The sequence below is a fragment of the Vulpes lagopus genome, chromosome 1, assembly GCF_018345385.1.
Source record: "Vulpes lagopus strain Blue_001 chromosome 1, ASM1834538v1, whole genome shotgun sequence".
Classification (NCBI taxonomy): domain Eukaryota; kingdom Metazoa; phylum Chordata; class Mammalia; order Carnivora; family Canidae; genus Vulpes; species Vulpes lagopus.
Genome location: NC_054824.1, coordinates 68,531,619 through 68,546,127, shown reverse-complemented (window position 1 = coordinate 68,546,127; position 14,509 = coordinate 68,531,619). Strand labels below are relative to the sequence as shown.

The 14,509-nt window shown below is 55.7% G+C and overlaps 2 protein-coding genes across 5 annotated transcripts in view; both read right to left on the bottom strand.

Annotated features, from left to right (window-relative positions):
- The window catches only part of TEAD3 (TEA domain transcription factor 3), a 22,093-nt gene extending 21,014 nt beyond the window's left edge, over nucleotides 1-1,079 (bottom strand). The window contains exons 1-2 of the mRNA XM_041748210.1: nucleotides 480-1,079; nucleotides 51-360 (exon numbers count right to left, since the gene is read on the bottom strand). Of these exons, the coding sequence (XP_041604144.1) occupies nucleotides 51-360; nucleotides 480-1,079 (910 nt within the window). The remainder of the gene's footprint in view (nucleotides 1-50; nucleotides 361-479) is intronic.
- Nucleotides 641-14,509, bottom strand: TULP1 (TUB like protein 1). 4 transcript variants are annotated; one of them, XM_041763682.1, is made up of 15 exons: nucleotides 14,353-14,509; nucleotides 14,170-14,221; nucleotides 13,652-13,778; nucleotides 13,316-13,450; nucleotides 12,576-12,731; nucleotides 11,519-11,620; nucleotides 11,325-11,444; nucleotides 10,900-11,018; nucleotides 8,188-8,193; nucleotides 7,930-8,100; nucleotides 7,671-7,783; nucleotides 6,252-6,366; nucleotides 6,078-6,176; nucleotides 3,159-3,330; nucleotides 641-1,598 (listed from the first exon to the last, which is right to left on the bottom strand). In XM_041763682.1, the coding sequence occupies exons 1-15, from the start codon at nucleotides 14,397-14,399 to the stop codon at nucleotides 1,465-1,467; spliced, it is 1,668 nt and encodes a 555-aa protein (XP_041619616.1). In that variant the 5' UTR covers nucleotides 14,400-14,509; the 3' UTR covers nucleotides 641-1,464. The 4 variants fall into 4 exon arrangements, with proteins under 4 accessions (XP_041619616.1, XP_041619608.1, XP_041619625.1 ...); XM_041763674.1 differs by having other exon boundaries at nucleotides 1,460-3,330; XM_041763691.1 differs by having other exon boundaries at nucleotides 1,460-3,330; nucleotides 13,652-13,857; nucleotides 14,353-14,458.

Genomic DNA, 14,509 nt, shown 5'->3' with positions numbered 1-14,509 from the left:
CCAAACCACCTCTCCCAGCAGGGCCTCCTCCCGGCGTCCGCCCGGCTTACCTGGTCCGAGCTCGGGGGGGCGCTCCGGCCGGGCCGCTCCGCCGGGCCCAGAGGAGCTGAGGGGGGGGCCGGGGAAGGGGGGTCTTGGGGAGGGGGCTGGCCGGAATGTGTGGAATGAGCCGGGCTGGAGCGGGAGGCGCCGGGCGCGGAGGAGGGAGCGAGCGGGACGGAAAGTTTGTGTTGAGGAGCCGGGGCGGGGGGTGGGGGCTGAGGGGAAGGAGGGGGCGGGGCGCGCAGGGGGCGGGCCCCGCCGCGCGGGGCGGGGCGGGGCGGGGCGGGGCGGGGCCGCGCGGGGCCGCCCCCGTCGGCGCTAGGGCGGCCCACCCCGCGGCTTCGCGACCTGGGGCTGCTGCCCTGCTCGCCCGCGGGTGCCACGCTCCCACCCGCCCCCCGCACGCCGGGCCTGGCCCCACCTCCCCGGGACCCCACAGCAGTCTGGGGCTCCGGCCTGGGCGGGGCCGGGGGCGGGGCTCCTGCCACCCGGCTGGACTCCCGTCGGGGTGCCGCGTCACGAGGAGCCCCGCGGAGCCAGGGCGCCCGGGCCTCGGGGCTCCCCAACCCACCCTGCCACCCAGTCCCGAGCCGCCGAGGCGCAGCGCCCTCTCCCGCCCGAGAGCCCGCCCCCAACTCCCGGGGCCCCAGACCCCGCCCCGGCCTGGCGACGGCGCCCGCCCTGCCCGGACCCGGTTTGTCTGGTTCTCCCCGAGAGGCTTGTTTCTCGAATTTCTCCCTTTCCCCCTCTTCCCGGACCTCCGGGGCCCTCCCTCTCGGCCCGGGGCCCCCGCGGGGGGCGTCTCGACACCACGAGCCCGCCGAGTTTCGGTAGGACCGGCGCTGGGCGCGGGGGAGGGGACGCGGGAGCGCCCCGGGCCTGGGCGGGAGCGGGGCTGGGGGTGGGGAGGCAGGTCCCGGGCCCGCCCTCCGGACCCCTCCCGCCGCCTGGTTCTCCGCACGCGCTGAACCACCACTGCTCGCCGGCCCGGGACGCGGCTTTATTGGGGATGTAGGTGCCGGCTCTTCCTCCCGCATCACCTGCCTCTTGCGAGCCCCCCAGTCCTCGGAGCCCTAAGACGGCCCGGGAGGGGGTTAAGACAACACCGACTACTGCTCCTGGACAGGAAGTGACTGGGGCGCGGGGCGGGGGGGCCGTGGTGAGCAGCGCAGGCGGGCTCCGCGGCCAGATGTGCGGCTCCCGACTCCAGATGTTCTTCGTCCCTGCCGGGCCGCCGTCTGAGTTCCTCCCCTGCCTCGGCCAGCGCCAGGCCGGGGAGTGGACGGAGGTCACTCGGAGACCGTGCGGGGGGGGCCGCCCGCGACGAGAGAGGCGTCTTCAGTGGGGGCTTTGGCGAACGGACCCTGCCGGCCTGCACTGAATCCCTTCCCCCACCCTTGGCGGGCGCTGGGGGCGCTGGAGTCACTCGCAGGCCAGCTTCCCGTCGAAACTGGAGAGGGCAATGGCGAAGGCCTGCAGAGCGCACAGCGGGTACCGGTAGTCTAGGGTGAAGGCGTCCTCTGCCACGCGCCCGAACTGCAGCACGATGTAGTCGGCTGTGGACACACAGGGGCGGGGGTGGCCCAAGATCCCCTAGGGTCCCAGTCCTGGCAGACAGTGTCCTCAACTTTGGGAGAAGTCTCCTTCCTGTGCACTGGGGCGGGAAACCTCAGCCACCATCTCAGTTACCCACTCTCCACCCATACACCCCTTATCTGGTGCAGCTGGCCCCACCTGCAGCATTAGCAGCCTTCTGACTGTAAGCCCCTGAGGGCAGGGACCCTGCCTTATCTCTGCCACCCAGGGCTATGTGCATGACAGGCACTTAAATATAGGAACCTGTCACACGTGCCCCAGCCTACAATCCTTTTCTTATGTCTCGGGCCTCATTCCTTCTTCCCATCCCCGGCCCCCAAGTCTCATCTTAGATTGCCAGGCTCTATCCCTTGACTAGCCCCCTGAGCCCCTACTTTATGGAGTGGCTCCACTCAGCCCCATCCCGTATCTGGTCCAGGTTCACAGCCCCACTCCCAACACCTCCCCCAGCATCCATAGGGACAGGAAGTTGCTAAAAATACCCCTGATCTCTGCAGGCCAGGCTCTACCAGAAATGTGATCTGGAGAGTGGTTTTCCAAGGCCTTGGGACAGGTGACACTGGGGACACATCCCTAGGATGGAGTGGGGGATGGAAGAAGTTGCTCAGTGTCAGCCAATCCCGGGAACCCAGGGTCCCTTGGGAGGTATCTTTCCATCCCAAACTTCCTCACCTTAGTGGGAACCTCTCCCCCAGGCCAGGGACATTTTTACTTCATTATGTTCTGGGTGTATCTTGTTTCCCTAACTCCTTGAAGGCAGGCCTTTGACCTTACTTGAGGGAGGACAATGGAGCAGGCATTCAGAAATGCTTGATATTACCTACCCTTACAAGGCAGCCATCTTGAAGGGCTTGAGAGCTGGGGCCCTGGAGCCAGACCACCTGGGTTCTCATGCCAGCTCTGCCTCTTACAGCTCTACCACCTTGGGCAAGTTACTTAACCTCTCTATGCCTCGGTTGTCTCATCTGCCAAATAGGGACAATAAGAATACCTTTCTCAGGTACTGGAGGGGATAGGGATGTTGAAAAGATTTAATGATTCAGTATCTGTAAAGTCCAGAGAACAGTGCCTAGCACATAGGAAGCACTGTGTGTCTGTGAAATAAATTTTGATGACCAGTGGGTCCTCCTGCTGTTGCTGGGAGACCTTTGCTGGTGCTGGGAGGCACCACCCTTCCTGAGTCTCAGCAGCCTCTTTGACCACGTAAAGGTTGGGCTATCAGTATTTCTTAAATTCTGGCAGATTAACTCTCCCTTCAGCACAGTCTTTCTCACCCAGAATATTCCAATATCTATCCCAGGCTCTGGTCAATGTTAGAAAGAAGCCCTGAGATACCTGCTTGGAATATCTGAGGCTCCTGGAAGCATAGTGTCAATGCCCCTGCAGGAGGGGGTGACCTTCCTGGATATTCTGGCTCCAGAGATAAAGGACAGCTCCGTGTGTGTAAGTGTGTGTGAGTGTCTGTGTGTGTGAGAGAGAGGTGGTGGGGAACAGCCCAGCTTGAGCCCTCAGAGACTCACGGTCATCAGCATGGACAATCTGGAAGTTCTTGACTGAGGCTTGTGTGACTCGACCTTGGAAGTTGAGGGTATAGGAGCCGCTGTCTTCATTCCAGACAGGTGGCTTGTTGTGCAGCTCGATGAGGCTCTCCAGGGTCTTGTTCTGCCAGCGTACCAGCAACCCGTCACTGGCCTGGGTGCCAAGGAGGAGTGTTAGGGGAAGAGTCATGGCTGGCCAAGACATCTTGGGACTGAGGGGAAGGGGCCTGGGGAACCTGTGTGTGCCTTTGAACATGTGTGCTAGTGTGCAGCCTAGAAACCAGTATGTCTTCAGGGGATCCTTGAGAGCCTACTTGGTCTTTGTGGTGTCCTTGTGTGAGAGGGCATCCCTCTGTGAGAATGGGATTTCGCCCTGGGATGCCAAAGTGGAGGGTTGGGGAGTAGCACCTGGCATACAGTAGGTGCTCTGTGCCCTTGGTACCGAGGGGGGTCTTAGGTACAGCCACGTGCTGGCACCTGATCACAAGGAGGCACTAGACATGCTGGGATCTACAGGGAACTCACAGTTGTGCTCGGGAAGATGGACAGGTAAACAGTGGTTAAAATAAGATGTCCCGGAATAGAGTTTCTCAAAGGAAGGAATGGTGTCTGTGTGATAGCGCTCTGAGATATTTCCTTCCTCAGTTTCCTTGGCACTAGTCACATTCATGGCTTAGAGTGAATCTGTTTCAAGATCACGTCCTCCAAGAAGCCTTTCTGACCCCATGTCTGATTTAGATGCCTTAGCTCCAAGTCTCCTTCCATAACATCTTGCTCTTACTATTTCTCCCACTACGCTGTAATAGATGGAATTAGATACTTAAAGGGCAGGTCTGGTATTTTACTGACAGCTGTGTGCCTCAATTTCCCTCACAACAGGGTGTTGTGAGGATTAAATAAGTTAATAGTGCGCGGAATGTTATTCAGATCAGTTCCTAGCACAGAGTAAATGCTCAATAAATGTCGGATTGTTCTGATAGTACTTGTGTTGATTTTGGATCTTCACTGCCTGGCTTTAATGAATGACCGTAGAATGAATGAACTGTGAAATTATGAGGAGTTACCCAGAGCAGCTCTGGGCAGTGCTTACCAAGCCCAAACACACTCGGGAGGCACTGCCTCTGGGACATTCGTGTGTTTATTCCAGGCATGGAAGGAACAACCATGTGACCTGTGGCTCCTCAAGACTACAGCTTTCCGTGCTTTGTGCCCCATGAGTTTGCCAAGCCTCTGATTCCAGTGTGACTTTCTATATGTGATAGGCTCACAGGGGTTATTTTTCATTGTGAACCAGTAAAGTGACATCACTGAGAGTGTGAAGCATACCAACCATCCTGTCTCTGAAGTCCCGGGCTCACTGACCTGCAGTGCTGAGGAGCAGAGCAAAAGACTAACATTGCAGGAGGACACCTCTCCCCAGGATATCTCTGCATCTTTTTTTTTTTTTTTTTTAAGATTTATTTATTTATTTATTAGAGAGAGAGAGAGAGGCAGAGACACAGGCAGAGGGGGGAGAAGCAGGCTCCATGCCGGGAGCCGGATGCGGGATCACGCCCCGGGCCAAAGGCAGGCGCTGAACCTCTGAGCCACCTAGGGATCCCTACATCTCTGCGTCTTATCCTATACTTCACACACACACACACACACACACACACACACACACACACAAACAAGCAACCAACCTTTGCTTTTCTGAATAAAAGTCAAGGGACCCCTGGGTTGCTCAGTCAATTAAGCCTCTGCCTTTGGCTGAGGTCATGATCCTGGAGCCCAGGATCAAGCCCTGCATCTTATCGGGCTCCGGGCTCCCTGGAGGGACTCTGCTTCTCCCTCTCCCTATTATTCCCCTCACCATGCCCCTGGTTGTGCTCTCTCTCTTTCTCTCAAATAATTAAATAAAATCTTAAAAAAAAAAAAAAAAAGTCAAATCAAGTCACTCCTGAAACCCTGCTGTGGCTTCCTGTTTGAGTACAAACCAGTCATACAGGTCCTATCTGCCCCTTATTCTCACCTCTCACCTCAAACCTACCAGGCACCATCCTGCCTCAGGGCCTTTGTACTGGCTCTTCCCTCTGCCTGGATGCTTTCCCCAGATATCTGTAGGCTTGCTCTCTCACCTCCTTCAGCTCCTTGCTTAAACATCACCTCAATGAGGCCTGCTCTGACCTTGTATTTAATACTGAACGTGTACGTATTTCTCATCTTCCTTCTCCTGTTTAACTTTTTATTTTTTCCCTATCACATCACTTTTTAAAAAATATTTTATTTATTATTTGACAGAGAGAGAGAGAGCACAAGCAGGGAGAGCCACAGGCAGAAGGAGAGAGAGAAACAGGCTCCCCGATGAGCAAGGAGCCCACTATATGGCCCGATCCCGGGACCCCAGGATCATGACCTGAGCCGAAGGCTAATGCTTTGCCAAGTGAGCCACCCAGGTGCCTCCACTTCTCGCTTTCTAACATACTACACAATTTATTTATCACAGTTATTGTCTAATGTCCATTTCCTCCACTAGAATGCCAGCTTCATAAGGGCAGATTCTTTTTTATTCACTGATGCCTCCCATCACCTAGAATACTCAGCACTCCTTACACACTGAATGTGTATAATACAATACACACAATATACACTTCATTCATTGAATGAATATATGAATGGGTTATTTGGTGTAAACTGGAAAAAAAATCCCTCATTGTATTTGTTTCAGTGAATTCAATTATAGAACCCCCTAATTCATTCCACAAGTTTCCAGAATGAAGTTGTGATGCAGGGTGAAGAGTGTGCTCAGGAAGTTGGGTATGGGCAACCCCCCACCCCCCAGCTCCCCAGGAGTGGATCATAAGGGGGACACAGGGGAGCAGGACCCTCAGGAAGAGGCATCCAGGGAGGTGCTGGGCTCACATTTCGCGGCCGGATGGGGACCCTCTCGTTGTCCGTGTTCATGCCAGGAATGATGACGGTCATGCGCCGGGGACCTCGGAAGCCCAGCACATTGGTTTCCTGGGAAGGAGATCCTGTTAAGCTGGCCCATGCCAAGGGGAGGCTCCTGCCAGGGGGCCCAGGGGGGGTTCTCACATAGATCACGGCGGCCAGCTCCTGCCGAAGGCTCCCCACATCAGTACTGCCTCCTCCGCGGTGCGGGTTCTGCCCATTGTCAAAGACAGTAAAGCGGTTGCCCAGCAGATTGGACCTGCAAGTGGGGTGTGTGTGTGGGGGGGTGCTGGGGACAGGGCTTGGGGGATCTCATACCCCTACTCCAAGACCCATCCTCACAGCCAGGCAGTTTTGAGAGCTTCCTATGTCAAGGGTGTCGGTGTCTTAGGACAGAGCAACCCATGTCCCCTGCCCCAGGTCCCCCTCAGGAGGTCTTTTTAAAAGCTGGATCTGGAAGGACCCTGGGCAGCCTTCAACTCTCAGCCCCATCTTTTTGCTGTGTGACCCTAGGCAGGCTAAACTCTCAGAGCCTCAACACCCCCCTCTGTAAAATGGGCATACTAATAGTATTTATCTCACTTGGTCTTTTTTTTTAAGATTTTATTTATTCATGAGAGACATAGAGAGAGGCAGAGACACAGGCAGAGGGAGAAGTGGGCTCTATGCAGGGAGCCCAACGTGGGACTCCATCCCAGGACCTTGGGATCAGGACCTGAGCCAAAGGCAGGCACTCAATCATAGCCACCCAGGCGTCCCGCACTTGGTCTTAATAAGGGGATTAAGTGGGTTAATATTTGGAAGAACTATGCCTGACACACAGATAGGCCTCACATAGGTGTTTGTTAAGTACATAAGGATAAGAAATAAGACCTGACCCAGGGGTTCACCTTCCCCTTACCTCTCAGATGTGCAGTGAAGATTAGATGAGACATATAGGGAGTCAGCACAGGGTAGGTGCTGGATGTTGTTATTCATTCACTTACTAAATGTTTTAGTGAGTCGCTACTATGTACCAGGTGCTAGGAATTCAACCACAAACGAAACAGGCATAGTCCCTGCCCTCATGGACCTTATGACCTATTTCAAGTGAGGTCCCTGGTCCAGCAGCACTAGCATCATATGGGTGCTTGCTGGAAATGGAGAATCTTGCCCCAAACCCAGATTCACTGAGCCATTTTAACTACACTTCCAAGGGATCTGTGCACATTTAAGTGTGCAAAGCCAGAGCACCTGGGTGGCTCTGTTAGTTGAGTGTCTGCCTTCGGCTCAGGTCATGATCCCAGGGTCCTGGGATCCAGCCCCGCATCAGGCTCCCTGCTCAGCGAGGAGTCTGCTTCTCTCTCTCCCTCTACCTCTGAGATCTCCCTCTCCTTCTCTCTCTCAAATAAATAAAATCTTTTTTTTTTTAAATAAATAAAATCTTAAAAAAAAAAAAAAGTGTGGGATGCCCCAGGCCAGGGGACATTTCTAGAGTGCCCAGTGTGGTGGCCACTGCCAGGCGCAGGGAGATGGAAGTGACTTGCCATGGCGCCCTAGCTGCCCTGGGCCTCCTGGCCCCACCTCAGCTTCCCAATGAAATTCTCCCCTCCTCGGGACAGATTGGTAGGGTCGCTGGAGATGAGGTAATTGGCTGTCTTGCTCCGTTTCCGCTTCCTGCCAGCCAAGAGGAACACCTGGGGAGAGGGGGGAGACAGGTGGAGGAAGGAGGCCTGCGTGTCCTGAACACCCTGCCCACTGCCCCCCACCCCCGCCAGCCCGATGGTCAGCCTGGGTCCCGGCACCTGCCCTCTCTCCCCCCTGCCACCTCTCCCCTCCCCACCTTCTTCTCTGTGTCCAGGTGCAGGAAGTAGGAGGGATACAGGCCCCGGTCCATGCCCTTCTTGTCTCGGGTCAGCCTGCAGCGGACAGTCCGGCCCTGCGGCGCAGGCCGAAGCACGAACTCCTGGGGCTCATCCACTTCCACCGGTGGGGATGGGGCTCTCTCCTCCTTCTGGGTCGGGGCAGAACGCACATCAGCCGCGGAGCACTAGCTCCTCTGCCCTCGGCAGTCCCTAGCAGGGCAGGCGGGACAACTCACCGCTTTCTGTGTGGGAAGACAAGAGACAGGCCAGCTGCAGTGGCTTGGGCCCCTCGTGCTGCCCCCGCAGCTCTGCCGCCGGTAGGAGGCTCTGGGGAGCTTGGCGCTTTGTTACTATTTTGCTTCACTTGTGGCTAAGAGCCTGGGATCTGGAGCCAGACACGTGGGTTCAAATCCTCCTTCCACCACTAACTCTGTCATGTTTAACCACACTGTAACTCAGTTTTTTTCGCCTGAGAAATGCAGAGGTTGGGGCTGGATACCCGGGACAGATCTTACTTAACGTATACATTCACCAAACACTCATTTAAGTCTACCAAGGCGCCGGGCATAGTCCTAAGTATCTTCCAGTATTAACTAATTTGATTCTCTTAGGTCACCACTGACATAGGTGTCCAATTTTACTAAAGAAGTCGAAGCTCCGAGAGGTTAAGCAACTTGCCCAAGATCACACAGCTAGTGAGAAGCGGAACTGGGATTTAAATGCTGCCCAGCCAGAGCCTTCGAAAGACTTTCTTTCTCTTTTTTTTCAAAAGACCTTCTTTCATGCGGACACTATGTCAAAGGGTGAACTGAAGTGGGGCCAAAGGTATGAACTGCTGTGTTCTAGGCACATAGTGTTATAGAAGTATTAGCTACTGCTGTTACTACAGTGAATAGTAAATATTCAATGCTTGTAGAAGCCAGCATCCAAGATGAGTCCTGGTGATCCCTGCCTCCTGATATTTTTAAAATATTTTATTTATTCATGAGAGACACAGAGAGAGGCAGAGACACAGGCAGAGGGAGAAGCAGGCTCCTTGTGGGGAGCCCATCATGAGTCTTGATCCCAGGACTCCTGGATCACACCCTGAGCTGAAGGCAGATGCCCAACCACTGAGCCACACAGATGCCCACCTGCCTCCTGGTATTTACACCTCATGTAGTCTCCTTCCACATCATATTAGAGTTGCTCTTTCTGACAAATGGAACATAGCAGAAGTGATGGGGGGATGGGGGCGTCACTTCTAAGGCTGGGCCATAATAGATATTGTGCCTTCTCCTTGCTGTCTCCCTTGGGCCACTTGAGCTCTGGGGGAAGCTGGCTGCCATGTCATTAGAACACTCAAGCTGCCCTGTGGAGAGGGCTCCAGCCAACACCCATGACAGTGAACCATTTTATTTAAAGATTTATTTATTTATTCATTCAGAGAGAGAGAGAGAGGCAGAGACACAGGCAGAGGGAGAAGCAGACTCCATGCAGGAAGCCCGACGTGGGACTCAATCCTGGGTCTCCAGGATCACACCCTGGGCTGCAGGTGGTGCCAAACCACTGAGCCACCCGGGGCTGACCAACAGTGAACCATTTTAGAAGTGGATCCTCTCTTTCCAACCAAGCTTTCAGAGTGACTGCAGACCCAACTAGCATCTTGACAGCAATCTCATGACCCTGAGCCAGAAGTACCCTGCTAAGCCCCTTCCAGATTCCTGACTTACAGAAATTAAGAAATGTTTGTGGTTTTAAGGCACCAAGTTTTGGGCGTGACTTGTCACACCGCAATACAGAGGTAAGACAATGAATGAATAAATAAGCTTATCTTGCTCATGGAATAACTCCAAACAACAGTTTGGTTGCATTCCCCTATAGAGTGGCCTGGCCCAGCCTGGTGACCCCACAGCAGCCCCTTTGGTTCTCACAAGCTTGGTGCCCTCCATGCTCATGTTCTAAGGGAAAACCACGATTCCAACTCCAACTTTCCCAGTAGGGAAGAGAAGGGACTGCCAGCCTGGGTGTGTGCTATATGAAAGCCACTAAGAATCCCTGATTATGCTGTGGTTGGCCTTTTTTGCTGAGGGCAGTTTTGGACTGTATGTGAGGTGAGGCTGGTGTCGGCAAGCAGACCCTTAGCCTGCAGGCAAGTGAGCACCTCTTCTCCACTCTGGGCTGCTCCAAGAAGAAACTTGGGAAACGCAAGACTATGTTTGGAATGCAGTGTGCAGAAAGCCAGAGCTTATTCAAACATTTCCACAGCTGTGAATTTCTAGGGCCACTGTATTGAAGGCTGCACGGCGGTTATATTCCCCGCTGGAGATAAGAAACTCGCCTTTCAGTTTATATATTGGTATCTGGTGATGTTGGCTAATGTGAGTCAGTCCCCCAAGACCTGACCACTCCTGAACTAACTAATAAACCCATATGGAGGAGGGTGCTGGAGGCCCCTGTCTGCCAGAGTTAACCTTTCAGCTGCCGGAAGGTTGGGCCCTCCTGGGTTGGGGGGCAGGTAGCAGCAGAACACACTTTGGTACTAGCACAGTAGCATGAAAATATTTTAACAACTCATACAGTCATTGCCCAAGGGGGTGCACATGTGCCCGTCTGCCTGTGTGTCGTACCTCTCTGGTACAGAAAATGGGTGTCTCTTCACAGCGGCTGTGTGAGCATCTCTGGCTGGGTCTGCTGGGTTAGGCTGCAGAGGGGAGGACTTAGAGTCCAGATAACATCAGGCCCCCAGGGGGCCAATCCCAGCCTAGTGACCCCTCCACTGCTTTTGCTGTTCTCACAAGGCTGGTGCCCTTTGTCCTATTGTGTCATCAGAGAGGGAGCCAAGATTCTAACCCCAAGCCATTCCCCAGGCCCCCCTGCCAGGTTCCACACTCTTGTCCCTCCCAACCCCAGGTCCCTGCCACTGCTCCTTGAAGGGGCCTCAGCCCCCTTCCCCTCTGGATCCTGACCTTTTTGCCTTTTCCTTTTGCTTTGCCCTTCTGATTGCTGTTCTTGGTCACCACGCCTGCTGCTTCTCCCCCCTCTTCTTCTTCCTCCTTCTTCTGCTCTTCTGAGCCTTTGGAAATGCCTGGACATAGTGGCGGGACAAGTCTGTGAACCCCTTACCCTGTGGAGCACCTCATGTTTTGCAAAGCACTTCTAACACCCATGTCTTACTCAGACCCTCCCCACAAACACAAGAGTAATCCCATATTACTAGTATCAGAGACTCAGAAAGGCTAAGATACCTGCCTGAGGCCACACAGCTATTAAAGTGGGGATCAAGATGCTCCTCAAGACTTGTGACTCTGAGCCCCCTCCTTACCCTACGCTGAACTCCGGCTGCCCACCCCCCAGGACTGCCTCTAGATGTCATGGCACCTCTGTCACCCACCTTTCTTCTTCTGAGCTTTTTCAGCTGGGCCTTCTTCCCCAACCAGAAACATGGCTGCTGGGGTCTTCTTTGTCACTCTGGCCGGGCTCCCCGAAGGGTCCTGGTCAGCCTCCCCGGACCCTGTGTATGTGGATGTGAAAGGGTCACACTCCCCCACAGCCAGAGTCCCATGTTCTTCCAGAGACCGGCCTCACCTTTCTTCTTCATCTTTCTCATCTTGGTCCCCTCCCCAGCTGGTGCCTCCTTTTTCTTAATGCGCAGAGGTTTGGGTGCAGGGATGGGGCTTGCCAGGTCCCCTGGAAAGGGAGATAGGGGTTATGCAAAGAAGAGCCTGTTGGGGCTGAAGGCCACCTTCCCACCCACTTGTCATTCCTTCAGTTTCCAGGGAGGCTGAAGGCCTGACGATGGCTCAGTCTGTCTTCAGCTCGCCACTTTTTTTTTTTTTTTAAGATTTTATTTATTTATTTGACAGGGAGAGAGAATAGGAGTAGGGGGAGCAGCAGAGGGAGGAGAGGCAGACTCCCTGGGAGCCTGACGTGGGGCTCAATCCCAAAACCTTGGGATCATGACCTGAGCCAAAGGCAGATACTTAATGGACTGGGCCACCCCAGCATCTCTGCTTGTTGCATTTTAATCCTGAGTCTGTAAAAGGCTGGAAAATACCAGGAGCTTCAAAAGCATTACAGAATGAATGAACATCTAACTGATGTTCTAACTGAACATCTGATTCCCAGCTCCCACCCCATCTCCCCTAGAAAACTTCCTCTAGCAGGTGCTACAGACGGCACTCTGTCCCTCCCACAGAGGCCCAAGCTACCTGTTCACATTGAGACCAGACTGCGGTACCTGTAGGGCAAGGTGTCCAGGCCAGACAACCATCACAGCACTTATTGCACTGACTGATTTTTACAGTAATCACTTTGATACTTTTATAAAAATTATAACTATAATTCATATTGAGTTAAAAAAAAACACTAAAAAAATCACAAAGAAAACTAAAATCCTCCACTTTCCCTGGCTCACAGAGACCCCTGGGCAGGCAGTGGTGGGAGCTCATATTGATCTCTGTACTTGGGGGCCATCAGGAGAAAGACACCAGAGAAAGAAAACTCTTGTGTCCAGGCACTGGGTAGTGTTCTGATGTCTCAACTCTCATATCGCTGAGGCCCCTGAGCCCCTGAAGGACAGGGCAAGTTTTACAGTGTGTGTGTGTGTGTGTGTGTGTGTGTGTGTGTGTGCTCCTTCTCTCACCCTTCTGACCCTGGGCCTTGGCCCTCCTCTCCTTGATCCCTGCAGAAGTCTTCTCTTTAGGAGGCTTCTTGGGTGGCAGAGGGATTTTCTCTTTCTTTTCCTCCTCTTCTTCTACCTCTTCCTCTTCCTGGTCCTCCTCTTCCTCCTCCTCATCCTCTGTAGGTAGAAACCCCTCATAATGGGGGCTGGCATGGGCCAGGTTATCTGGGAGCCCAGTCCTCCCAGATTGCTGGGAAGTGGTAAATGAGAGCCAGGGGTGGGCGTTTCCCCTTCTGGAACAGGAGCAGGAGGAGGAACAGCCCAGCACCTCCTCAAAGCACGGGCCGATTCCCAAGGTGTTCGGGTGCAGGGAGTGGGGGCTGGGGGAATGCTAGGGGCTTGGCAGTCCTGTCCAGGGACATACCCTTCTCTGGAGGGCCTTCGCCCCCTCCGGGACCCCACCTCCTCCCACACTCCTGCCTGCCTGCTAGTCTCCCCTTCTCGGCCCCCTTCGCTGCCCCTGCCCCGTGGGCCTGACCAGTTACTGACCTCCAGCCAGACCCATCTGGGCTAGCTCCGGCCCCTAGCTTAAGGCCAGACTCTGAACCGCCCCGTGCCTCAGTTTCCCCATCCAGAAAACAGAGTGACGAATAAGAGAATACACTTTTAATTTGGCTCCCAGAGCGGCCGGAGGAGGGGCGGCTGCTCCTGGGGCTTCGCGCCTCCCCTCGGGCCTCCTCTCCCCGCCGGCGCCGTCTCACCGTCCGCGGCGTCCGGGGCTCGCGCTACCAGGAAGGTTTCCCGCGGGTCGCGCTTGGCCTCGGGGTCCCGGAGGAACTTGGCGTAGACGGTCTGCGGCGGGGCCGGCTCCTCCCGCGGCTTCCCGCACCGGCCGGCTGAGCCGAGAGGCCGGGGTCAGGCCGGGAGCCCCAGACGCTGTCCCGCTCGGCCCCGGTGGGGCTGTCCCGGGCGCTCTCTCCACCGCCCGCACCCCAGCCCCCACCCACTCCACCCCGCCCGCCCCCACCCCTCCGCTCCGGGTCCTCAGCCCCCCGCCCCGGGCTCCAGGACTCAGCCGCCCCCTCCCGCTCCCTCACCCTGGGGGGCGCCCCCGGGCTCGGCCCCCCGCCCGCCTCCGGGTCTCCGGGGCCTGGATCCTTTAGGGCCGGGGGACTCGGGGGCCTCTGTCTTCTTCTTCCTCAACTTCTGCCCCTTGGCGGGTCGCTGCGGAGCGGGGTCGGGAGGAGGGAGAGGAAGGAGAGGGGGGCTCGGACGGCTGCCCATGACCCTCTAATCCCTTGAGCTGCCAGAAATAACCGCGGATTATCGGGAGGGGAACTGCAGCCTCCTTGGGGTGGGGAACAATGACCCCTCCCATGCATCACGGCCACGTCCAAGGCCCCAAAGCCTCAGCTTCTCCCCTGGACATCCCATGCCCCCAAACACATTTCCTCAAAAAAAAAAAAAAAAAAAAAAAAAAGCAAAACTGCAGGGAAGCAACCCCCCAGACGCTGTAGAGGGGACACGTCCCGCTCCAGATCGCCTACCCTGCGTGGGGTTACTGCAAAGTGGAGATGAGGTTCCCCTCGCCTCCTTTCCAAGCAGGGGGACATACCTGCTTGGGGCGCTGCTGGACCTCCGGGCTCTGGCCTTCCTCCTCATGTCCGCTGAGGGTGGCAGAGGCATCAGTCTGTCTTCCTCCCCTTTCCTGTCCTCCCCAACCCCTCCGAGCCCTGCTCCCCCAACCCCAGGGGTCAGGTAGGTAGAGGTGGTGAGGGTGGTGGGGCTGCTTCCGCACCTGTCGGAGGCCCACACCTCTCGGAGGGTGTCGTCCTGCAGCGGCATGGTGCATTCGCCTATCCGCACCCCCTTCTCTGGCCACCCTGCGGCTGGAGGAGCCTCCCAGCGTTCCCCGGCTAATCCAGGCTCAACCTCACCCCACCTCCCGCTGGCCC